At 41.5% G+C, this 23990-nt stretch overlaps 3 protein-coding genes across 5 annotated transcripts in view; 2 read left to right on the forward strand and 1 right to left on the reverse strand.

Moving 5' to 3' along the window:
• ptpa (protein phosphatase 2 phosphatase activator) overlaps positions 1-3674 on the reverse strand; it is a 30598-nt gene extending 26924 nt beyond the window's left edge. Inside the window, exons 1-2 of one of the 2 annotated variants that reach the window (XM_086300021.1) lie at positions 3466-3674; positions 763-872 (exon numbers count right to left, since the gene is read on the reverse strand). In XM_086300021.1, coding sequence (XP_086156147.1) covers positions 763-872; positions 3466-3538 — 183 coding nt within the window. In that variant the 5' untranslated portion in view covers positions 3539-3674. Of the gene's footprint in view, positions 1-762; positions 873-2841; positions 2995-3465 lie in introns of those variants that run through there. The other variant, XM_086300020.1, reaches the window with a different exon arrangement.
• Positions 3675-3749: 75 nt separating this feature from the next.
• Positions 3750-12897, forward strand: crata (carnitine O-acetyltransferase a). Of its 2 annotated transcripts, none has more exons than XM_086300017.1 (14): positions 3750-3983; positions 4882-5172; positions 5744-5862; positions 6582-6635; positions 6783-6948; positions 8360-8534; positions 8617-8795; positions 9279-9379; positions 9604-9723; positions 10200-10322; positions 11649-11784; positions 11944-12006; positions 12187-12324; positions 12499-12897. In XM_086300017.1, the coding sequence occupies exons 1-14, from the start codon at positions 3957-3959 to the stop codon at positions 12712-12714; spliced, it is 1908 nt and encodes a 635-aa protein (XP_086156143.1). In that variant the 5' UTR covers positions 3750-3956; the 3' UTR covers positions 12715-12897. The 2 variants fall into 2 exon arrangements, with proteins under 2 accessions (XP_086156143.1, XP_086156144.1); XM_086300018.1 differs by lacking the exon at positions 3750-3983 and adding an exon at positions 4289-4308.
• A 5164-nt stretch (positions 12898-18061) lies between these two features.
• On the forward strand, positions 18062-23990 carry LOC147325478 (leukemia inhibitory factor receptor-like). Its single transcript, XM_086297741.1, has 10 exons — positions 18062-18076; positions 20638-20808; positions 20900-21050; positions 21137-21400; positions 21510-21636; positions 22649-22785; positions 22867-23012; positions 23102-23255; positions 23682-23795; positions 23896-23990. Exons 1-10 carry the CDS (start codon positions 18062-18064, stop codon positions 23988-23990), a joined length of 1374 nt encoding a protein of 457 aa, XP_086153867.1.

Below are 23990 nucleotides of genomic sequence, written 5' to 3' on the forward strand. Positions count from 1 at the left end.
TCTAGTGTCAATTATATCGTCAGTTATATCGTTATCACAAATTTTCAAATGTATATCGTGATAAATATTTTTGGTCATATCGCCCTGCTCTACTGGCAACCACTGGTGGCAACGAAAAATTAGTATCCTCTAACAGGTTTATTGAGTGTTTGCTGAAGTTTGGAGAATTGATTACTAAAGTCAGTCAGTAGGGCCCCCCACCAGCAACCATGTCATTGGGGAAAAAAACATGTGCTCCTTGTCAGATTTTATTAGGGAAACCACCTGGTGATGGATCTGGTTGCTAGCAGATTGCCACAGCTGCCGATATTTTTCATGAGGAGGACTTCTCTTCAAACACTCTGGGAAAAATCCTTTGCTTCCAATTTTGAGATCTTCTCCTCCTATATCAGAACTCATGTGAAGATTTTGTCTGAGTGGCGAGTGCTTGCGCCCTCAGTGCTGGCAAAGTAACCAAGGAGGCGACCAAAACTGGAAAATCACTGAATACTTGCTAACAAGTTTGTTGCAGATGACATCTTCCTCACAAATTACAGGCAACAGAGGCAACCTGGTAGCATCCAAAACAATCAGAAGGCGGTTTCTGGTGGAGTGCCCTCTACAGCACCATCTTTGTCACCAATTTCACCATGTGACAGCCGAAAGCCTCCAGAAACGACTCACAGCCACACTTTTCCTTCATAGTCGATGGTTATATCACGTTCAATATGACAGACAACTCTCGAAGAAGACGCGTGCACACGCCCACAGGGAGGAACCAACCTGAGAGCGCTTCCACTTTCCCATGTCAGGCACCATGCTGATTTCTTTCTTGGGCACCATAAAGGTGAAGCTGGCCCCCTCCTCGGGGGCTTCATCTTCAGGAGTGGATCCTAAAAAATAATTCAGAACAGAGAATTTTCATGACATCAGTGCATAAATAAGTAATCCCCATGAGCCAAAAGCTCCGGCTGCACACTGCTCTTAACTAAACTTCAACCACTCGAGCTGATAAGTGATGCACCAAAAGCTACAGTTCCTCTAATGTCCACTAGAGGCTCCATAAGCAAGCCAGTCCCCTAGAGTCAACATCTAATTTCACCCTCTTGTCCTAATATGGTCACGTTGGCCTCAAAAACCTAAAATGGGGGCGAATAACAATGAGGCTGAGTCAAAAACCAGTGGGTGTTTCCATCTTTTCTATACAGTCTGCGATGTAAACCTGCACTCTCTGTAATGTCCAGCAGGGGGTGGCTCCAGGTTGCAAAGATTAGACTGTATAGCCGTTTATGAGAAAATAAGCCTACTTCAGTCTTGATTTATGATCTGAGTAAACACTTTCCCGATGATGTTATGGACTCAGTTACCAAAACAAACATGAAGTTTATTTAGTAAATGTTATCGCCATTTAGAGTCAAAAATCAATCGCTTTCTCACTTATGTTTGGTGACAGCCAAAAAGTTAAACTCAAAGCATCAAAAACAGATTTTTGAACTAGTGGGTGACATCACAGTTACATTAATCTTTTATATACAGTCTATGGTTAATGCTCTTTCAGCTGCTCCCTTTAGGGATTGCCACAGCTGATCATCTGCCTCCATCGAATCCTCGTCTGTCACACCAACCCTCTGCACGTCCTCCTTCGTTTGATCCACGAATCTTCTCTGTGGTCTGCTTCTTTTCCTTCCATGTTTAACATCCTTTGTCTCCCACACGTTAAACCTGATCGGTCCCTCTGATGTTCTCCTTTCTGAACCTGTTCATTCTGGTCAACCCCAATCAAAATCTGAACATCTTCATCTCTGCCACCTCTACCTCAGCCTCCTGTTCTTTTTTGTCATCGTCACCATCTCCTAACCATACATCACAGCAGGTCTTACTACTATCTTGTTAATATTTACTTTCACTCTTTTTGCTACCCTTCTATCACAAATCTCCGACACCAGTCTCCAACCTCTCTTCAGTGTTGTCTGGTGCTTTGTATGGTTGACAACCAGGTATTTAAACTCATCCATCTTCACTACTTTTATTCCTTGCAGCATCATCGTTACACCTGCCCCTCCTATTCGCACACATGTATTCTTCCTCTTCTCTCCAGACCCTCCTGCACCTGTAAACATTATAGTCCACAGAGACCTGTGCATCAACATCAGGTCTTAAATAATCAGACCCCATCTTATCTTAATGACCTTGTAGTACCATATCACCCTATTAGAGCACTTCGCTCTCGCACTGCAGGCCTACTTGTTGTTCCTAGAGTATTTAAAAGTAGAATGGGAGGCAGAGCCTTCAGTTTTCAGGCCCCTCTTCTGTGGAACCAGCTTCCAGTTTGGATTCGGGAGACAGACACTATCTCTACTTTTAAGATTAGGCTTAAAACTTTCCTTTTTGCTAAAGCATATAGTTAGGGCTGGACCAGGTGACCCTGAATCCTCCCTTAGTTATGCTGCAATAGACGTAGGCTGCCAGGGATTCCCATGATGCATTGAGTTTTTCCTTTCCAGTCACCTTTCTCGCTCACTCCGTGTTAATAGACCTCTCTGCATTGAATCATATCTGTTATTAACCTCTGTCTCTCTTCCACAGCATGTCTTTTATCCTGTCTTCCTTCTCTCACCCCAACCGGTCGCAGCAGATGGCCGCCCCTCCCTAAGCCTGGTTCTGCCGGAGGTTTCTTCCTGTTAAAAGGGAGTTTTTCCTTCCCACTGTCGCCAAAGTGCTTGCTCATAGGGGGTCATATGATTGTTGGGTTTTTCTCTGTATCTATGAAGCGCCTTGAGGCGACTTTTGTTGTGATTTGGTGCTATATAAATAAAATTGAATTGCAAATAAGCTCAAAGACGACCGCTGATGTAAACCCACCTTCAACCCAGAAGTACCACGGTTCTTCTCTTAGCGCCCTATTATCATAAGCTTTCTCTAAATCCAAAGACACAGTGAAGCTCCTTCTGACCTTCTCCATCAATACTCTGAAAGCAAACACTGCATCTGCAGACCTTTTTCTCTGCTTGAAAGGATATGCCTGTTCCCCGACATTCAATACCTAGTATTAGTAAAGTAATTTAATAATCTTTCCAGTGTGTTTTCAACAACTTTATTCAAGCACAGGAATCGAGGTCCCCTTTAAAGACGACACTAATCAATGTGCTGACTCCGGTTAGCAGCCAGAAAGTACTGAGTACTTTTTACTCACTGTGTGCAAGCTGACACCTCACACACAGCCAGGTAAGGAGACTGTGTCTCTGTCAGACTGTGCTAAAGTCTGCTAACATCACCGTATTTGCGCCACAGAGTTCAAATACAACCAGCCCAGGTGGAGAACCTACAGTCAGTGAGTGTGGACAACTCTTGGCTTCCAGGTTCATCTAACAGCCCTTAAATCAAACCCTAAAGCCTCGTTTCTAAAGGTCACTGCCTTGAAAGCGTCAAATAAACATCACACGACACACTGCTGACGCCGAGCACGAGCATCAAGCCGAGCTTTACCTGACTGCTGCTCTGTTTCCGCCATGGCGAGCCTGACAGTCTTCTTCGTGGTGTGTTTTCCCGGCAGACTCATTACTCATGGCTCAGTACTGCCCCCACATGTTCGCATACTGAGTGGCACCCCAAGATTTCTCAAATTGTTGAAAATCAAACTTTTATCTTAAAGTACATTTAATGCTTTCGTATAGTGGAGGTAAAACGAGAAACTAAGAGGTTACATCGAATTTGTACTTATAAGTGCGCATAACTGCTACTCTGCCACTTATTTATTGCATCTGGGGCAGCCGGCCACCCCGGCTCTTTTCCAGCTGAGTAACTTTAGCAGATAAAGCACTGAGCAGCTGCAGAGAGGCTGTGCAGTCAGGCTACAGCACCGCCCGCCTGACGGATAAAAAAAAAAAAAAAGCTGTGTAAGATCGTGGTGGCCGGACTCTGTGCTTCATTGGACTGCTCTCTGTGTTTTTGTGGGCGTTTCTACCTCCGACTGCAGAATGTGGGGCATTTGCAGCAGATCTGTGGTGAGTAACGGCAGCTTTAGCGGACTGACTGTTGGTTTGTTTGTGTGTCCCCCACCCCCCGAGTTCAGCTTTCACACTCTGACAGAATTAATGACATCCATGTTAATTAATTCACCCGAGACTCGATTTTTTTCTGAGCTAGAGTAAGTTAATTAGCTCGCTGCTGCTACTAGGCGGAAAATTCTGTTTGTTAGCTGTTAGCTGTGGCTAATATTTAACGCACCGGCAATTACAGAAGTGGGTGAAAGGTGAATTTAGCTCAAAGACAGTGGAACACCAGCGTGACTGCAGCTTTAAAGATACCTTTAATGTAGTCCAAGCCTGTGTAAGTTGGATTAAAAGCAGATGCTACAACATAAATACAATAAACCGATGAGATTAGCATGTGTGCACACCTTTTAAACACATTAAATACTCTTTGGTTGAATCATAATCTGGTTTTGTAGGTTTGCTGTTGACCCTCTGCTCATTATCCTGTGATGTTAGTTTTCCCCATGAAACTAATATGCAAAGCTGTAATAACTACAGAGGTATAAAGCTGGTGATCCATACCATGAAGTTATGGGAAAAGGTTGTTGAAGCTGGGTTAGGGAGAGAGTTGAGGATCAGCAAGCAGGAGGGTGACTTCATGCCAAGAAAAGAGCACTGTAGATGTGAGGTTTGCTTTGACAGTGTTTATGGAGAAGTGGCTATAGAGAAAGCATATGATAGGGTGCCAAGAGAGGAAATGTTATAGTGCATGAGGAAGTCAGGAGTGGCAGGGAAGTATGGGAGGATGGTGCAGGACATGAATGAGGACAGCGAGAGGTGGTGAGATGTGCTGTGGGAGTGGCTGATGATCCGCTGTGGCAGTCAAACCTTTTGTCTTAATGTCATTTCTCTTATTTCTCTGTTAAAGGTGGGGATGATGAAGCCCTGCGGTTTTGTGAAGACCAGTTTCTTGGTCAAACCAGTATCAGCCACTCGAGCCGCTGGCCGATACTTCACCCACCAGAAGGGGCTGCCATGCCTGCCTGTCCCCACTTTGCAGCAGACCTGTGAGCGATACCTTGCCGCCCTAGAGCCCATTGTGGAGGCAGACGAGCTGAAGCACACCAAAGGGCTGCTGGAGGAGTTTCAGCGAGCTGGAGGGCTTGGAGAGAGGCTGCAAAGGGGTCTGGAGAAGAGGGCATCCAAAACTGAGAACTGGGTGAGCTCAAAAAGGGGACCTTGTTTTTGGCACTCTTGTCCTTTAAATATATTAAACTAGACTTATGGTGCTTATTTCCACCTCCATACTCTCATTTGTGGACTCTGCTAGAGTAGCTTTGTTTGAATTTCAGTTCAAAATAATACCCCTTTTTCTTACTTTGGGCTTTTAATTCTTCCTCTGTGTGAAATAAGTCAGATTTCACTTCCTCACACTTCTCACAGCCAACTTTCTTCTGATTGGCTGACCCCTCTCAAAGAACAGGAGGGTGTGACTTCTGTGCCTGATTTGACCATATTAATGATATTCCTGTATGACATCACACAGACCTAAGAGTAGAAAAAAACTGACTGTCTAGAGCAGTTTCTTCTCAACCTTTTTTATGCAGTGTTGATGTCAGACGTCCTGCCTCATCTTAGTTTTTGTTGTTGGTGAGGAAGAGGCTAAGGGGTCTTTCTGTAAGATCTAATATTTCTTCTTTAAAGGAAAATCTGATAACAAAGTTATTTTGTGTCCTTCTTCTTGGTGTGTGATCCACTCAGTGCCTATCTGTGTGTTTGTCTCTCTTTAGCTGTCACAGTGGTGGGTTCTGGTGGCTTACCTCGACTATCGTTTGCCTGTGGTCGTCCATTCAAGTCCTGGGTTGGTTTTGCCTCGCATGAACTTCAGTGATAAGAAAGGACAAATAAGGTGATCACATGCAGCTTCTTCCAAATGTCAGAGTCTCTTTATTGCTCTGAATCCCAAACAGGTTTTCGGTGTCTCTTTCCCTGCGCAGTATAAAGTCATGCACCTTGATTTCCCTGATGATGACTGAATTGTTTGTTTTTACAGGATCTGGTTGGGCCAAATTAATTTTGTCCATTTTTTTTTTTGGCTTTTTGAAAAAAAAAAGATGCAACAAATAGATTTTGACTAAATGTCATGTTTTTAGACTAAAATGTGAACGCCACTGAACATGTGGTGTTTAGGGTTAGGTCTGAATCCATGTGTCCATCATAAACACATTCAGTTCAGTCATTGAAGTAAATAAAAGATGTGGATCTTTGAACCTTCCTTCCTTCCTTCCTTCCTTCCTTCATTCCTTCCTTCCTTCCTTCCACCCACTCATAAGCTTGCATCATCTTCCTCTTCTTCTTCTACTCTTTCGTCTACTTTTTCATCTACTTTTTTATCCTTCATTTCCTTTTTGTTCTCACTCTCACTTCCTCATTTCCTCTCCCTCCCTTTCCCCTATTTTTTCCTTCTTTTTATTTCATCTTTCCTTTCCTTTACTCCTTTCCTCTTTTCTTTTCCCTTGTCAAAGTTTCATGTTTTTTCAGCATTTTCTTTGGCATACCCTGTGAATCTCTGGGCTCCTGTCACTGAAACTCAATAGATTATATTGATCTCTGTCTATCTGTCTTCAGGTTTGCAGCTAAACTGATAGCAGGCGTTTTGGACTTTAAGACAATGATTGATAAGTGAGTACGTATTTTAAAATGTGGTTTTTATTCAGTTATGTTCAGCAGGGATGAAATTTTATATTTTAATGAGATAACATGATCCTGAATACGTTTTAATCAGTCAAACCGAAGCATGCAGTAAATGATAGAATATTTTTCTTTCAGTGAAACTCTTCCGGTCGAGTACCTGGGAGGGAAGCCTCTCTGCATGAATCAGTACTACGAGGTGCTGTCATCATGCCGGATCCCTGGTCTGAAGAGAGACTTGGTGGTGAACCACGCCAAGAGCTCACGACCCCCCAAACACATCACCGTAGTGCACAACTTCCAGGTAAGCAGCTCGCCTTCTGCAGCCTGACGTTAGAGATCAGCAAACACGGTAAACTCGAGTTTTCCAGAGTACACTCGGCACTTTCATGGGTCTGAACGGAGCAGCCACGTGAAACCTGTGTGGTGTTCTGGCCACGGAAACAGGCCGGCAGGCTATGTTTGAAATAACAGATGTTCAGAAGTCCAACTTTTTGTGCGATGGTTAGCATCTTCCTCTGCCTTTTGTGTGCTACCAAAGGTGCCTTTGACGGTGCAAAATGTTTCGTCGACATTGTTGCGTTTGTTGGGGAGAAAACTTACAAACATACAGTGCAACACTTCAGAGTCAAAATTGCACACAAAAAAATCAGTGAGGACACGAAAGGTGAACGGCGTTATACAAGGGGACCGCTGTAGTTATTAGTTTGAATTCTTTTTTTCTTTTTTTTTAATATATATATAATTTTTAATTGCTCTTTTAAAAAAAGAAGGATTTCCCGGAGGAACCTACTTGAGGGATTAATAAAGTTTTATCTAATCTAAAACCACCGGGGCTGAAATATCAAAATGCATAGGCTATGTATTTTCTCTGCTTCAGATTTTAAGATTTTGAGTGAACACACTCATAGCTTGATTGAACAGTGATGTGTTATCTTTATCACCTATCCTGACTGGTGATAATAAATGAAACTAGATGAGTAAAGTGATCCTGGATATGTTAAACTTGCTTTGTAGTTGGCACATCTGAGCGAGCATGGCCTTTAGCAGTCCTGGCACTGCTTTACGCATTTTAGAAACAATAGAAAAGCACAGTCAGTCAGTCAGCCATCCTATTTATTAAGAGTCTAGCTGCTTGCTGTTGTTAGTAATTAATTTTAAGGCTGAGAGTTTTAAACACTGGGACCTTTTTGGGGTTTTTTTTCTTCACTGCATCCACCATTAGGGGGCGATATTCAGCTAATGCCATACAGTATTCCAGGGTTTGTTCCAGGCTATTAGCCTGCAGTTAGCATTACCCCCTAATACATTCTTCCAAAGTAGTAATATTTATATAGGTTTGCAGATCTATACCCACAGACATAAACCTTTTGTGATTCATATAAAAGGAGGAACTGAGCGCTCTTCTAGTTTCAGGATCATTTCCTTCATCTTTTGCATTTTTGATTCATAAAAAAAAAACAACTTTGACTGGGCTTGTTTTTAAGAAACAAATTAGTATATTAATCACTTGTGATGGATGAATGTTTGTATGTCACCCTAGTAGAAAGATTAACAAATCCCCCAAAGTTACCACTCTAGCACTTTTGCTTCCTAATTTAAATCAGGAACTATTCAAAGAATGTGTTAGACACAGGTCTGGACACCAGCTTTTGTTGCATCTGCATCTGGCAGACTGATTTCTGACTTAACCTCTTTCTTCCACTTGGATCCAGTTCTTTGTGCTGGATGTGTACAACAGCGACGGAACTCCGCTGACTGCAGATCAGCTCTGCGTCCAGCTGGAGAGGATCTGCAGTGCCTCAGCAAACTCCAACTCGGAGCCTGTCGGCATCCTCACCACGCAGCACCGAGACTCGTGGGGCAAAGCCTACCTCAACCTCATCAAAGGTGAGCCAACAGGACGCTGACTGTGTTATGAGAGCTGCTAGTCTGTGGAGCAGTTTAGTCACTTTTTGTTTTGTGTGTGCAGATAAAACCAACAAAGAGTCGGTGCTGGCTATCCAGAGGAGCATCTTCACACTGTGTCTGGATGGAGCGATGCCTCGGGTGTCTAATGAGCTTTACCGCAGCTGTGCCGCCATCCAGATGCTGCACGGAGGAGGCAGCCAGTGGAACAGTGGCAACCGCTGGTTCGACAAGACGCTGCAGGTGACCTCCACGTGCATACAACAGTGATCACAAAAGACAGCAACAACCTCATTAGACAGCCTGCACGCCAAGGTGTCTGTACATGCAGATGTTTCTCTCTCACTCAGCCTAAATTCAGCTTGAAGTGTTGTAAGAGAAACATCAGTATTACAGAAGAGCCTTTAAATCCCTCAAACTCTTAACAAACAACAAGTTTAACTGAAGGAAGGTGGCTGTATCTTAGACTGCAGGACAGTTTTAGCTGAAAAACATGAGTGGATGCATGTTTTCATGCATCAAGACATTTGATGTTTCTGAACCTGTCTCCTGCAGCAAGGCCTGGTTTCCTCACCCTGGTGGTTTGGTCTCTCTTCAGTGGGCTTTGATGTTTGATAAACTGGAACTGTGGTTACTGTAATAATAATATAATAAGGCCGTTAAATCCCTCAGCAATAGAGAAAACGTGCAGTGTTTTCCTTAAATGTTTTTTCTTCTCTCTTCCAGTTCATTGTTGGAGAGGATGGGGCGTGTGGAGCAAACTACGAGCACGCTCCGGCTGAAGGTCCACCCATCGTAGCCCTGATCGACCACGTTGTAGAGTACACGTAAGTAGGTCACAGATTATCTTCAGTTTATTTTCATAGAGGAACCCTTTAGAGCCTCTGGTATGGGAATGTTCACCACAGCGTGATTGGACATGTTTGAAAGCACTACATTTGTTTCAGTTGCTCTCTGCAGCTCAATTTCCATCTCATCCACTCATTCAGATTTCTTTTTCTGGTGTAAACACAGAGTCTGTGTATGTTTTGTTTTCTCTTTGTGTTTACAGGAGGAAGCCTGAGATGGTGCGGTCTCCCATGGTGCCTTTACCCATGCCGCGGAAATTAGACTTCCACATCACGCCGGATATCAAGAAAGACATCGAGGAGGCCAAGAACAGCATGAACACGTGAGGGCAGCTTTTGGGATGAGTATCATGTTTGGGCAATATTTTATTTTTTCAGGACAATATTTGTGTTAACCCAGGTATAATTTGATATAGATTTGAGCAGTTGTGTGTAAAACAAACATAAAGAGATAACCTTGTTCAGTACTGACATGTGAATATGAAAAAGCTAACATATGGGTTGTGATTTTTTTCTTTCTTTTCTTTTTTTTTTCTTGATTTTCTTAACTTGTGTTTTTTTTCTCGCTGAGCTCAGCAGATTGTTTACAAGTACATACTGCCCTCTGGTGGGGCTTTTGTGCAGCACACAACAAGGCAAATGGAAATATATCATCTCCTTATGAAAAGGAAAGAAGAACATCTTAATATGATGATACTGAAAATCATAGTCTAAATACTCTGGTACAACAATGTTGTCCAAACTTGCTGACTGCATACGTGTTAACAGTCAGTGTAAATGTGACATCTTTCCCTTACAGACTAGCCCAGGACCTGGACATGAGGGTGATGGTTTTCGGACACTTTGGAAAAAACTTCCCAAAAGCCCACAAGATGAGTCCCGATGCCTTCATCCAGATGGCGCTACAGCTGGCCTACTACAGGTGAGGCGCTGGTTGGTGTTAGTGCCTGGCTTTCTAACTGTAGCACAGAGGTTGGACTAGGGGTGGGTTTTTATAATCGATTTATCGATTAAAATCGATTCTGACTTGGATAACGTGAAATCGATTCATTAAAATCCCGAATCGATTTTTTTTAATATAAATTTATTTTTCCCGAAATGCCAGAATCTCAGGTGAAAGATCACAAAATTTCAACAACCACCAAACAGCTAAGACAGTAAATGAGAGCGGGTACACGGATTCTGCACAAAGACTTAAACACACAGCGCGGACCCGCCGACGGATCAGAATCAGTGAGATGTCGCCTTTCTCAGCTGACGGTCGGGGTTGAAAGCCGACAGCTCGCTGATTCTGATCTGTTGGCGCTTTGTGTCCACGCCCTTTTTGCGCTGATCATAAAGCTGTTAGTTTTATCTCTCTCCAAACAATATTGACCGAACCAGCAGCAAAAGAAGATCCAAACTACAAATGTAAACTTTTTAAAATTATGCAGCCGTGTCTCTAACAAAACCGCTGTAACTTCAGAGTTAACGTTCATATGTTGATTAATGGTTTTCTTTCATTTTTGATGTACTGCAGAATATTTTTATAAATTCCCAGGTCAGGAAAATCACCTTCATGTTTTTCTGTGTTTTATCTTCAGCTACTTTGACACAAAGACATCTGCTGTGATGCTCACACCTTTGATAAAGTCTTGCGTGTGTCAGCTTCCTTTTTATAGATACAAAAATATGTAATTGTACTGATCTGAATTATAATATTTCTGACTGTCAAAATTTCCCAGATTTAAATCAAATTGAATTGAATCGAATTGTGGATTCGGGACATTGTGAATCGGAAACGAATCGATTCTAGAAATCAGTGACGATACCCAGCCCTAGGTTGGACATCATATGAGCCATTGCTCTGTCTGTGTAGGGGCTTTTAATTTAAAAATTTACAAGATTTTCCCTGTTATTCCTCTGTGTGTCTTCTAGCCTTCTTTATCATCTCAGTGCAGCTAAACCCAGGTTATGTAAAAAAATTATTATTTTTTTAAAAAGGTCCTGCAAGATCCTCTTAAGCATCTCTCAGCAGAGAGATGATTTTGGGATGCTTCTGTAAACTGCTGTAATCGGTAGGATGACAAGTGTCATCTTTATTTAGTTTCGTTCTTATATGAATTTAATATAAATATAAATTCTTATGTAAATCTTAATTAAATTAACTATGACGTCTTCTGAAGTGGAGCTGTGACTGAACATCAGAGCAGTTTAATTCCTCATTTTTGTTCCTGGAGGTAAAATATCCTCTCCTCTCTCCTTGCAGGATGTACCAGCAGTGCTGTGCCACATATGAAAGCGCCTCCCTGCGGATGTTCAGACTCGGTCGTACTGATACGATACGATCAGCTTCACGTGCCTCAGCCGCCTTCGTCAGAGCCTTTGACGATCCCAGCAAACAGGTCGGCCACCAAACTGATCATACAGCGGCCAGGAATGAATGTTTTTATTTGATTTAATGGCTTGTTTAAATTCAGGTTTTATTAAACTAGACTCGTTAAATGAATGTGAGTCAAGTTTAATGCAAGTTTGATTTTTCCATCTTCTTCCTGTTTACACAGAACTCTGAGAAAGTGGATCTCATGGAGAAGGCTGTAAAGGCTCACAAGTCATACACTAACATGGTGAGTGCTCACAGCACTGGGACTGTAAAAGGTCCAGCAATGAGCACATCTCTGCAGTGACAGTAGAGGTGACTCTAGCCTCACATCTACAGTATGGGTGCAGAAAGTGAAGGGACCTGTATATTTAGTGAATCCACTGGGAAAAAAAATCATTGCTTTTGCTCTGTCTCTCCTTCATAGGCAATCAGTGGTCAGGCCATCGACAGACACCTGCTGGGTCTGAAGATGCAGGCCATCGAAGAGAACCTCTCCGTCCCTGATGTCTTGAAAGACGCCGCCTACACTAAAGCCTTACACTATCGACTGTCTACCAGTCAGGTATACAACAATATTCTGAAGCAACACATGCAAGTAGAAAATGTGACCCTGCGACCTTGGCGGTTTCATGTATATGTAATTCTTTTTATGTAACTTGAGCAACACAAACTCCAGATGAGTTGAAACATCTAAATGTCATGCAAGCTAACCTCTACTTCTTATATCTTCAAAAAGGTCCCATCCCAGACCGACTGCGTCATGTGCTTTGGCCCTGTTGTCCCCAACGGGTACGGTGTGTGCTACAACCCCATGAACGACCACATCAACTTTGCAGTGTCTGCTTTCAATAGCTGCAAAGAAACAGCCGCAGCACAGCTGGCTCAGGCAGTGGTGGACGCGCTGCTGGACATGAGGACACTGCTGGAGCAAGCGCCGAGAGCCAAACTGTGAGGCTCCAATCGAACGTTTCCGGAGATGAAACAAATGCTGCAGTGAGACAGTCGATTTGTTTGATTTATGATGCACTTTAAATGAGACTGAATCAGTAAGAACTGCTGTCCTCCACATTTCTAATGATTTTATGATGTTACTAAAAAATAAATAAAATAAAATAAAAAATCACAGAATGAGTGAAGCACATGTTTACAGCATGAAAATTTAACTGTTTGGTGGTTTTGACTGGATATTTCACCATCACATGATCACCTGATCAGACCGAAAACCAACAAGTCAAAACTCTTTGAATCTTTAAAAAAAAAAAAAAATTTAAGCTGCAAGCAGCGTTATGAGGGCCCTCGCACCGCGGCGCGTCGAGCCACGACCAACACCTAAAACCAGCACGTCCGATCTGATGTCACATTGATGGAATTCATGCATTTAACCACCAGCTTACTTTTCATCTCGGTCAATCATGATTATTATAGTCATCCTACTAGGTGGCGCTCTAACCAATACTGACAAGTGGCATAGCAAACATTTCCGAGCTCAAGTCTCATCATGCCTGCGACCTTCCGGAGAGATTGGACATTGTGTTTTTGAGTGACAGCAGATTACTGCTTTTTGGCGAGTGACTGAAACTCTACGTGCCGCCATGACCACCCCGTTTCCCTGAACGTAAAAAGCTTCGCAATTTAACATCACAAAGGTCTTTAGATTCCACACACTGGAGATTGGTTCAATATGATGAAATCACTTGGAGTTCGTCAAAGTACGGTGCCTGAAAAGAGGGGAAAATGTCACCGAAATTACACATTAAATTTAAAATGGCTGACTTCCTGTTGGATTTGGGATATTGCTCCAAGAGACTTTTTTTGTACATCTTGATATCTTGTATAAGTTTACCAGGTTTCAGACATAAAACACAGAGCAGGGGCTGATGTTTTGAAATTTTGTAGGGGGCGCTGCAGAGCCATTTTGCGCTATTCAATGAAAATGATCACATAACAACAAAGCCTTCATCACGTTGGAGGTGTGGCCCAAATTTCAAGACTTTTTAAACTTTCCAAGCCCCTCAAAAGCCACTTCATTGTTCATGGTGAACCGCGTTGCCACCAGGATGCGCTGTTCAGTTTAAAGTCACAATTTTTGCACTGAAGCATCATGAAGGACTGATGGTGATATTCACCGCTTTTGAGGTGGTCACAATGAACCTGTGAAAATCAGTACAACAAAATTAAAGCCATGACATTTCCTGTTGCCACTAGGTGGCGCTGTGCGTATTCCTGACAATGGGCACATCAATCTGTTCAGGGCGGGTCTGACATCATGCCTGTAAAGTCTGGTACTGATCAGACTGGATTTCATTGAGTTACACTAATTTGTTTCTTCATGGCGAGACATCAAAGTTCGCCATGCTGCTGGGGTCACACCCTTTCGCGAAAAGTCACAGTTTTCTCTGTAACCCAAGACCAACTCCTTAAGGCTTTCCTAGAGAAATTTGAGGCTGCAGATGTCACCCATCACAATACTGTACCCCAAAGTGTAAAACATGACATTTCCTGTTTCCACTAGGTGGCGCTGTCCCTGATGTCAAATATGGCAGTTGAAATATGTTCAGGGGTGGAGCCTTATCATATGTGTGCTCTTTGGTCCAGATCGGACAATGTATGACAAAATGAGAGGCTATAAGATTTTCATGGCGAGTCATCGAAATTCGCCGTGGCGCCACGGGCTCACCGTATCGCGAAAAGTCAAAAGCTCCACAATTTAACATGGCCCAGGTGTGTAGTTGGCACTGACCAAAGATGAAGCTTATACGACCAAATCCCAAGGAGTTCAAAAAAGTTTGAGGCGTGGAAATGGCAAAATTTGAGCCAAAATGTCACCTTCACTTCTAAATTGCGGACTTCCTGTTTGGTTTGCGTCAATGGGCCCACAGACTTTTTTGTTTGTCTCGGCATGATACACATGTGTGCCAGATTTCATACATGTAGCTCAAACGATGTGGTCGTAGGGCTGCATTTAACAAGGCATAGGTAGCGCTCTAGAGCCATTTCCCAGTGCTCATATGTAAAACCATTAAAATACAAAATTTTTCACCAGACCTGGCATGTGTGCAAAATTTCATGAGTTTTTGAGCATGTTTAGGCCCTGAAAAACACCCTTGTTTTCCTGAATAATAATAATAATAATAACAAGAAGAAGAAGAACAAACGGAGCAGATACAATAGGGCCTTCGCACTCTCAGTGCTCGGGCCCTAAAAACTTGATCACACAGATTATTTTCTGTACTTTGAAAAAAAAATCATTAATGAAGACTGCTCGTTGTCTGATAAGAATATTTATCTGTTATCTCTAGTTATCTGTAGCTAGCAGTCTGGTTTGTACTTGTGTGCCTTAGACTTCCATCATTGTGTAATGCACAAAGCTGCGCAGGGTGAAAATGTTTTTATTACTTTTTTTAGTCTTGAACTTGTAAAAATAGGAGAAAGTTTTAGAAAATAACATGTTTGGACTATTCCATAGTTTAAAACATAACCAGAGAAGTTTAGATCAAGCCCACCAGAGACCACATTGTTGGAAATCAGTAACAGCTGCAAGCCATTTTGCAACCCTGCTCTACTCTGCCTTCTCTTCTTGATGACTTTTCCCACACTGTGTGAACTTGACTTTTGACTAGAGTCTAAAAGTTCACCACAATCATAGATCGCAAATGGCCTTAACTGGGTTTAAGGCCATATGTTATGTTGCTTTGTTCTGCAGCACTTAAAGATTAGGCTTTAAGATTACACTAAAACATGTTTACTGGAGTCTAAATGAGGTTGTGTGTTCACATTTGACTAACAGAATTTTGTTGGCCAGTTTAAACGATGGGAACGATGTAATTATTGTGAATGTAAAAAATACAAAGTTAAAAGAATGATTAAATGAATATTGTTCAAAGCACTTGTTTCTTGTATATTTTTCTTTATTTTATTCTTATGGTAACATGTGGGGGTTTTTTGTTTGTTTTTTCTCTTAGCACCATGGTTCATGGACACTCACAGCCACTTCATTAGGTATACCAGTTAAGTTGTTTAACACAAATCAGCCAATCACGTGGCAGCAACTTGGTCCTGTGAAGGTGATAATATTTACTGAATTTAAATGGGCTCCACAGTCGGAAGGTAGACTCATAATCTGCTAAAACAGGGGTGGGGAACTCCAGGCCTCAAGGGCCGGTGTCCTGCAGGTTTTAGATATCACCCTGGGTTAACCCACGTGAATTAAATAATTAGTTCATTACCAGGCCTCTGGAGAACTTCAAGACATGTCCTGCAGGACACCGGCCCTCGAGGCCTGGAGTTCCCCTGTGCTAAAATTGCTGTTGGAAAATATATAACAAGCCCTTTTTATGATGTGACGTGATGGTGAATAATTTGTTTAGCACTAGGGGAAAAAAACACTTTAACCAAAGCTACATAAGCATGAAAGCATGAACAGTGATGTGTTACACCAAATGCGAAGCAAAGCTTGGCCTCGTGTTGCCCATGTGAATACAGTCACACTGGAAAGCCCCAAATATTTGCCACTAACAACAAATAGGATGAGAAAGAGTCCAATGTTATTCCAACTGGACATTTAGTATGACATGAACATTTAATATGTGACCTATGATTATTCTTTCAAATCATGCTGACCAAAAAGCACCGGCCACCCACAAACAGAATCAAACAACTGCTCCTGATGGGTTTCCAGGACACGGCGTGAAGCAAATTTTTGGCCAAAGATGAAGCATAAAATGAGCACGAATTTGGCTCCTCTGGAGTCAATAAACTCAGTTTAACTCAACCACAACTACAATAAGTACCTTTAAGGTTCTTAAATGCAGAAATCATAGGAGCCTCATGCCGTGTGTGACTGGTGGGAACTGTGCAGGACACTTGTGTTTTTATATTGCTGTAGTCAGAAGGTGACATTTCCCAGCAGACGAAACATTACAGTGAATTAAACATGAAAAGACTTTGAGTAAACCAATGACTCAGTGCGGCTCATGCTGGAGCTGAAGTTGAGTTCCGGTTCATTCAGACCCTGTTCTTTGTCTACCTTGAACCCATCCCTAAAACCAAACACTCACAGGGAAACTGCAAACTCACATTTTGACTGTCGTGCTTGAATTTCTCTGAAATTTCTAAACCGTCACTTGCTGCCAAAACACAGTGGAAAGCGGGAAGTGGAAGGAATTCTTCTGTTAGTCATGACTGAAGACCCTCTTTGTAATCTGTGTAAAGATAATTAATCTTTTTAAATGACTGGAAAAGTAGAGATTAGGTTATGAGAAATACATCATCATACAACACATCATTTTCCACAGATTTCGCCCTCACAGTCACTCAGACCTTAGAAGGGCTCTTTGTATGGACTGAGAAGTGTGCGTGTCTGTGTGTGTGTACACTGGGTGAAATAATTATTTGATCCTCTGCTTAATTTGTAAGTTTGCTCACACACAAAGAAATTAGCTGCCTCCAATTTTAAAGGAGAGAAACAGAATATCAACAAAAATCCAGAAAAACACACATAACATAAAAGTTTCATCTCCTACAAATGACCATCAATCACACTCAGTCTTGGACTCCAAGCAAGATCTTGTCTCGTGGTGGATAACAGAAGAAGTGACAGACCTCAAAGCTATCTACAGCAGGTGACCAGAATCTGAAAGTCATGTCCTTAAGAACTAGGGGGAAAAAATCCAGCAAACACCTGAGAGGTGCAGCTGCCCCTTCAGCTGATTCATCTGCTGTTCACTGAAGACTCATCAGAAATGGTTTCAGTGGAAGGGTGGCTGTCAAGAAGCCATTCTTTATGAAGGAAATGGGTAGAAGAGGATGAGGTATGCCACACTGCACAAGAACTGTACTGAACACTAGTTCCAGCAGGTGTAATGGAGGGATGAATCCGATGAGGAAGTTTGGATTGATTCTGTTTGTTGGCTCTGATTCACTCCCTCTGACTGATGTTTTTCTAAAAGGTCAGTTCCCAGTAAAAGCAGCAGAGTGGGTGAGGCGTGTCCCAACTGGCAGCTGAGTCCTAGTTATGAGAACACACAGCTTCCTGTGTGTGGTCCACCTGGCTCTCACAGTCATTACTATATAAATGGATCTGCAGAGTGAGTGTGTGAATGGAGCACAGCTCCACAGAGTAACCTGACACTAACTTTCTTCTTCTCTCTGATATTTTGCGCACTGATTCTTCAAAAAAAACCTGAACCTTGCTTCATATGCTTTTCAGCCACCTGTTAGCTGATGCTCATTGCCTCAAAGGAAGAAGATCATGATCACATGGTTGCTACTGTTTTCACTCTTCAGACAAAGCACGCAAGATGGACAAGGAGAGGGTAAGTATGTCGTCCTCTGTAATAGTCTTCAGGTATGAAAAGGATTGGATATTTTTAGTAAAGAAGATTTCAGATTTCAGCTCTTAGTTGTGTATACACCTGAGTTTGCACAAATAATCTTTACTATGTATGCTAAAAGCCAAAGACATGCAGTGGAGCTCCAGGTTATGTTGACTTTGCACTCACCAGAGTTTTCAGGAAGCATTAGCCACTGAGATGCAGAATCAAGGCATAAGTAGTGTCTGTAATTTCCCCTTTGTAACAACTGCACAGGGGGTGATTTTTTAATTGATAATTCGTTTTTTATAACCAACCCATTTAAATGTTTTATAAAGGTTTAAAGTTTGCATTTTCAACATCGTTTTGACTAGCAGATGGGCACAGACCTCATTGCGAGCTATCTGTTGGTCTTTAGCTTCGATAATTGTGGACCTCTTGTTGGTGGGTTTGGGGTTTTTTTGTAACTCAAATATCTGACAAAAAATATAAAATGCTGTGTGGCTAATTTTACTAACAGGCCCCATGAAGTCTGCTTCAGCTTTTTTGAGCAAAATTCTAGGATATTATTATTATTATTATTATTACTATTGTGGACACAAATGGTCACATCTTCAGTTCACCTCACAACTTTACAGTGGGATTCCCAAAAAGTTGATCCTGTTCATCTGGATGTATCGTTTCAGTGGGAGAAATATTTCATTACTCATCCAAGTGACTTCTTCGGGCTTCAATCCAGATAAACAAAATCAACTTTTTGGGATTTCCTTACCTGGAAGAGTAAGCTTGCATCAAGACTTGCTTGATGGATTTTTCTTCTTTGCTTTTTTGCTTTTAATCTTTAGATATCTTCATGGGAGTCTTTTCTGTATGAGAAGGACAGTGTTCTCGAGCTGTAACCTCCTTCTTCTTTCTCCAAACATAAGCAGCATTTCTTTTGCGCAACATCTCTAAAATGAGAAATATCCTGTCTCAGAGTGATGCTGAAAAACTAGTTCATGCATTTATTACTTCCAGGCTGGACTACTGTAATTCATTATTAACAGGAAGTCCTAAAAACTCCCTGAAAAGCCTTCAGCTAATTCAAAATGCTGCAGCAAGAGTACTGACAGGGACTAGAAAGAGAGAGCATATTTCTCCTGTATTGGCTTCCCCTTTTTGGCTCCCTGTTAAATCCAGAATTGAATTCAAAATCCTGCTCCTCACAGACAAGGTCTTAAATAATCAGGCCCTTCGCTCTCACACTGCAGGCTTGTTGTTCCTAGAGTATTTAAAAGTAGAATGGGAGGCAGAGCCTTCAGTTTTCAGGCTCCTCTTCTGTGGAACCAGCTTTCAATTTGGATTCAGGAGACAGACACTATCTCTACTTTTAAGATCAGGCTTAAAACTTTCCTTTTTGCTAAAGCATATAGTTAGGGCTGGACCAGGTGACCCTGTCCTCCCTTAGTTATGCTGCAATAGACGAAGGCTGATGGGGGATTCCCATGATACATTGCATATTTCTTCTTCAGTCACCTTGCTTACTCAATATGTATTAACAGACCTCTCTGCATTGAATCAGACTTGTTATTAATCTCTGGCTCTCTTCCACAGCATGTCTTTATCCTGTCTTCCTTCTCTCACCCCAAACAGTCTGGGTTTTTCTCTGTATGTACTATTGTAGGGTCTACCTTACAATATAAAGCACCTTGAGGCAACTGTTGTTGTGATTTGGCGTTGTATAAATAAAACTGAATATAATTGAATTGAATTTAGCCAAAGAGATCTCATTTTGTCGTATCTACTAATGGACATACTTCTATTATGCGTAATTTTCTCCACGTGTCCTTAGCATACTTATGTCTGGCTTGAAGGCCTCTCTGCAGAAGAGAAGCTTTTCTTGGTCTTTCTCTGAGTCTTTGAAATCTTTTACCTCCTGCCTCTGGCAGACTTGTGCTGCAGTGTCTCTCTCTCCTCTATTTTTCAATGATACATCTCATTCCAGTTTTGACCTTTGGACATGCTGTGATAACTTTGTACACCAGTGCCTGCTTTGTAAACTTTAACAATGTATTTTTTTCTCAAATGTAAACTGATTTTATTTTGTTTATTACAGGGGTTTACAGAGGCCAAAACTCTTTTGTATCAGGTTGTGAACATGTTTATTTCTGCTCTAAAGTTGGATATTTTACCATGGGAGTTGATGGGTATAACTACATTACAGGACATTGCACATGACGGGATCACCACAATTTTCTGCCTCATAGCTTGATGCTCAACACTGGCTAACACAACATGCACTTCAAATACGATATCCAATTTTTTGTTGGTGGCTCATTGTTTGAATTCGAGAACTGAAGTAGTGTTTGAACCTGAAAATGTCTAATGACATCAGCTCTAAGAAGTGGATTGCTATAGTAGGTTCATTCATCCACCAGCACAGATAGATATGACAGTCTTTAATAAAACATCAGTATTTGATGCCCGGGCAGTGACGACACTATTGGCACCACTGGCTGTGTCCTCACTGACTGCTGTTCAAATAGCCCAACGATGAAGAATTGTTCAGGTCACTTTAACCATAAAATGTCCTGTGGTCACTTCCTTTAGGTGTTTTGCGTTGTGGACCTCAGAATGTGACTCTTGACTACGACAGTTTCCTGTTAAAGTGGGAAGATGACCCTTCTTGCTCTGTGATACGAGATGGGCTCGTGTACGAGCTGCAGCTTCTCATTGCAGACAAACCTGAACACAATGTAAGAGATTATTATGGGTAACTATAATCCTCACTTCTGTAGCCTCCAAACAAAAAGCTGTTCCTCTAATGTGTTTATGATAATGTTGTAGGGTGAAGTTGTTGTGGCACCTGCACAGATAGGATCTACTCATTCCTGGAAATGGACTTCCCATTTACCATCGCAGTGTGCTCGCCATTCAGTCCGGCTCAGGTCCCAATACAACAACCAATCAAGCCCATGGATGCAGAAGACGCTACCTGGTTAATATTAAGTTCAAATCATTTGATCTTTTTTGATTCTTAAACACTTTACAGTCTCGTTTATTCTTATCACTGTGCTTCTTCAGACCAGGGTGAAATACTGGTTCTCCCAAGAGACCAAATATTGGAGGTGGGCAGCACAGCCACATTCTGCTGCATGGTGCCAGATGGGGAAAGTATTAAAACAATGTTTCTATATGACTACAAAGGCACTAATGTAACAACTACAAAGATCAGTGAACATGTGCACTCCCTGACTGTTCACCTGGACCAAGAATCAGAAAACTATAGTGATGTAATATGTGAAACAACCAAAGGAAACATCAACGGAGCCAGTTTTCATGCCAGCTGTAAGTATGATGTAGCATTTGAGATTGTGGTTTCTCAAATTGATCTTGTAAATAAATGGTTCTCTTTTAAATGTGCTTCTGTTTTTCCTGGTATTTGCCACAAACTTAGATCCTCCTGATGACAGTGATCTTAAGTGTGAAACCCGGGATCTGGAATCAATCGATTGTTTTTGGAACGTAGGAAGGGCAGCAAACGAACATCCTGCAATGGAAAGAACATATCAGCTCCAAGGAAGGTATAATAAGACCCAACCACCCCTAATATATCTACAGTCTCCTGTATGGAAGCATCTGAGGGTGTGAATCTTAAAATAAGACACCTCACTGGACACCTTGTTAAAAACCACTGCAGACCGTTTCAGATTCAGAAGAACAAAAAGTTGATGAACAGTACTTTTAGATGATCTCGATGATCTGTAGTCAGAAGTTACAAAAATGAGCACTTGCTATACAACTTCAGTTGCAGGATGATTTATTGGGGGAAAAAAACCTGAAAAAATAATAGTCAGAAAGCAAAGTGCTCTACTGCGAGAGCATGCAGACTCCAGTGCTATCACAGACAGACAGGCTGCCCTGTTTACTACTTTTAGTTAGAGTGAAAATCTACAACATATCAGGCCTTGTCAAAACATTCCCTTTTAAAGTGCGCCACTCTCCTTTGTAAAATCCATGCATATCCAAGTATAAGCCACACACACACGCAGAGATGGTTAACACATTATTTGAAAACTAAAATAAAGTGCCCAGAATAAACATAGTCCAAAAAACAAATTGATTAATTATGGGATAAACAGTAGTTATGCTTCTCACAGTATGTAATGCCATATAGGTCAAAAGTCAAAGTGAGTTTACAAAGAGAACGTCCTTGATGAAATCACAGTGGAGTTGTTTTCAGGGCTATTCTTCTTTAATTTCACTTTATATGATTTGCAGTGAAAACTGCACACATTACACCTCGTCACCAGAGTTCTTAAAAAACCCAAAAACCTGAATATTTATAAAAGTAGTTTCAAGCAGTTGAGAGAAATGCTCTGATTTAAAAGACCATCAAAGCAAAAACATTTTGGGATCTATAGACTAAACTTTAAAGCACCAAACATTATTGATTAAGCAATAAGGAGTTCAGTCAATGACAAATTTAAAATGTACTCTTACTTTGCTTCCTAGTGAATGTGCAGTCCTGCTAGCCTCTGTATTTATTTAGTTGTAAATATTTAGTAATAGCGGTGTATATTTTTTACATTTTAGCTCATGCATCAATGGACGTTCAGGTAAATGCTCGCAAAACGTAAAGCTGGATGCAGCTGAGAGGAACTGGACCTTAACAGCAACTAATCGGCTGGGAAAGCTCGAGATCCATGACAACGCGGACCTGACCAAAAGAGGTAAAGCTTTGAATAAAATTTGGTTAAAATGATTATTTTTAATCTTTAAGATCAGCTGATTGTTGTGATCTCTTGTTTTAGTGCACATGGTTGCTCCAGACAAAGTGGCAGCTTCAACTGTGAACCCCAGAAACATCAGTCTGAAATGGAGCTGGACTGTGCAGAAGTACAGTAATCTCAACATCACATGCCAAGTAGATGTCAGTGATGGAAACTCTAATACCAAAGTGAGTAGATTAAAAAGGAGGCTAAGGTATTGGCTTTTCAAAGTAAAAGTCTTCACTGAAGTCAGCTAACATAATTTTTGTCCTTGTAGACTGAAAACATTGGAGTTGGCCTCACAGCTGCAGTCATCAAGGACTTGATACCACACTGGGACTATGTTGTGAGGGTCCGATGTGGAACAGCACAGCATTTCTGGAAATGGGGTGACTGGAGCAAAAGTGTCAAAATCTGCACGAAGGGTGATGGTAAGTATTTTCTTTAAAAATCATAGGGTTTTAAATAAAACTGTATGATGAGATACAGATGAGTCAAATCTTTTATACAGTCTGAGTAAAGTCAGGTCATATGAAAGTAAGAAAAAGTTGCTGCTTCTCAACTGATGTGACTTCAGTAAACATTTACCTGATGAGCTTTTGGTCTCAGTTGATTGATTAAAGTCTCTTACTGAAGTAAATGTGGTGCTCATTTTGTAAATCATGGTCCCACTGGAGTCATAAAAACACAGCAATCTATCTTTTGATTGATTATGAACATTTCTAGAAGAAAAATATTTAATCTGCAAGGTTTGACTCCTGATTTTGTTTCTCTACACAGAAAGATTAGCTGGTTGCCTGAAGATCATAAAGATGTGTTTATGTTGTAATATTGGTGGTCACTCTGTCTTGATACAGTCGCTCTTGGAGCTACCAGCCTGATTGAAAAGAACCTGAACATCAGTTCGTACACCTTCATGATAAACGCACAAACAGCAGTTTCATCCAACACCGTTACTTTGAATCCATCGAGTAGGTTACTTTTTTCATCTTGAAGACTGTTTTCTTTAATTAGACTGTCAACTGTATCTTCTTCTTTGATTTACTCGATGCGTTTCATTATTTTCACCAGCTTACTTGACAGTGCTGACCTTGATAGCCCTGGGAGCAGTTTTTATTATTCTGTCCATCTGCACAATCCTCTGCTACAGACACCGGGTGTGGTAA

This window comes from Aulonocara sp. 'chitande type north' Nkhata Bay, linkage group LG7 (genome assembly GCF_057382095.1).
Source record: "Aulonocara sp. 'chitande type north' Nkhata Bay isolate Kocher_YH1m ecotype deep benthic linkage group LG7, A_spYH_male_GT1.1, whole genome shotgun sequence".
NCBI classification, from domain to species: Eukaryota; Metazoa; Chordata; class Actinopteri; order Cichliformes; family Cichlidae; genus Aulonocara; species Aulonocara sp. 'chitande type north' Nkhata Bay.

Bases quoted from the DNA above. Each gene is read 5' to 3' on its own strand.
- crata (XM_086300017.1), top strand. From the start codon at position 3,957: ATGTGGGGCATTTGCAGCAGATCTGTG. The intron at 8,796-9,278 runs GTGACCTCCACG...TCTCTCTTCCAG, and splicing joins GGTTCGACAAGACGCTGCAG to TTCATTGTTGGAGAGGATGG. The intron at 9,380-9,603 runs GTAAGTAGGTCA...TTGTGTTTACAG, and splicing joins GACCACGTTGTAGAGTACAC to GAGGAAGCCTGAGATGGTGC.
- LOC147325478 (XM_086297741.1), top strand. The intron at 20,809-20,899 runs GTAAGAGATTAT...ATAATGTTGTAG, and splicing joins CAGACAAACCTGAACACAAT to GGTGAAGTTGTTGTGGCACC. The intron at 21,637-22,648 runs GTATAATAAGAC...TTTACATTTTAG, and splicing joins ACATATCAGCTCCAAGGAAG to CTCATGCATCAATGGACGTT.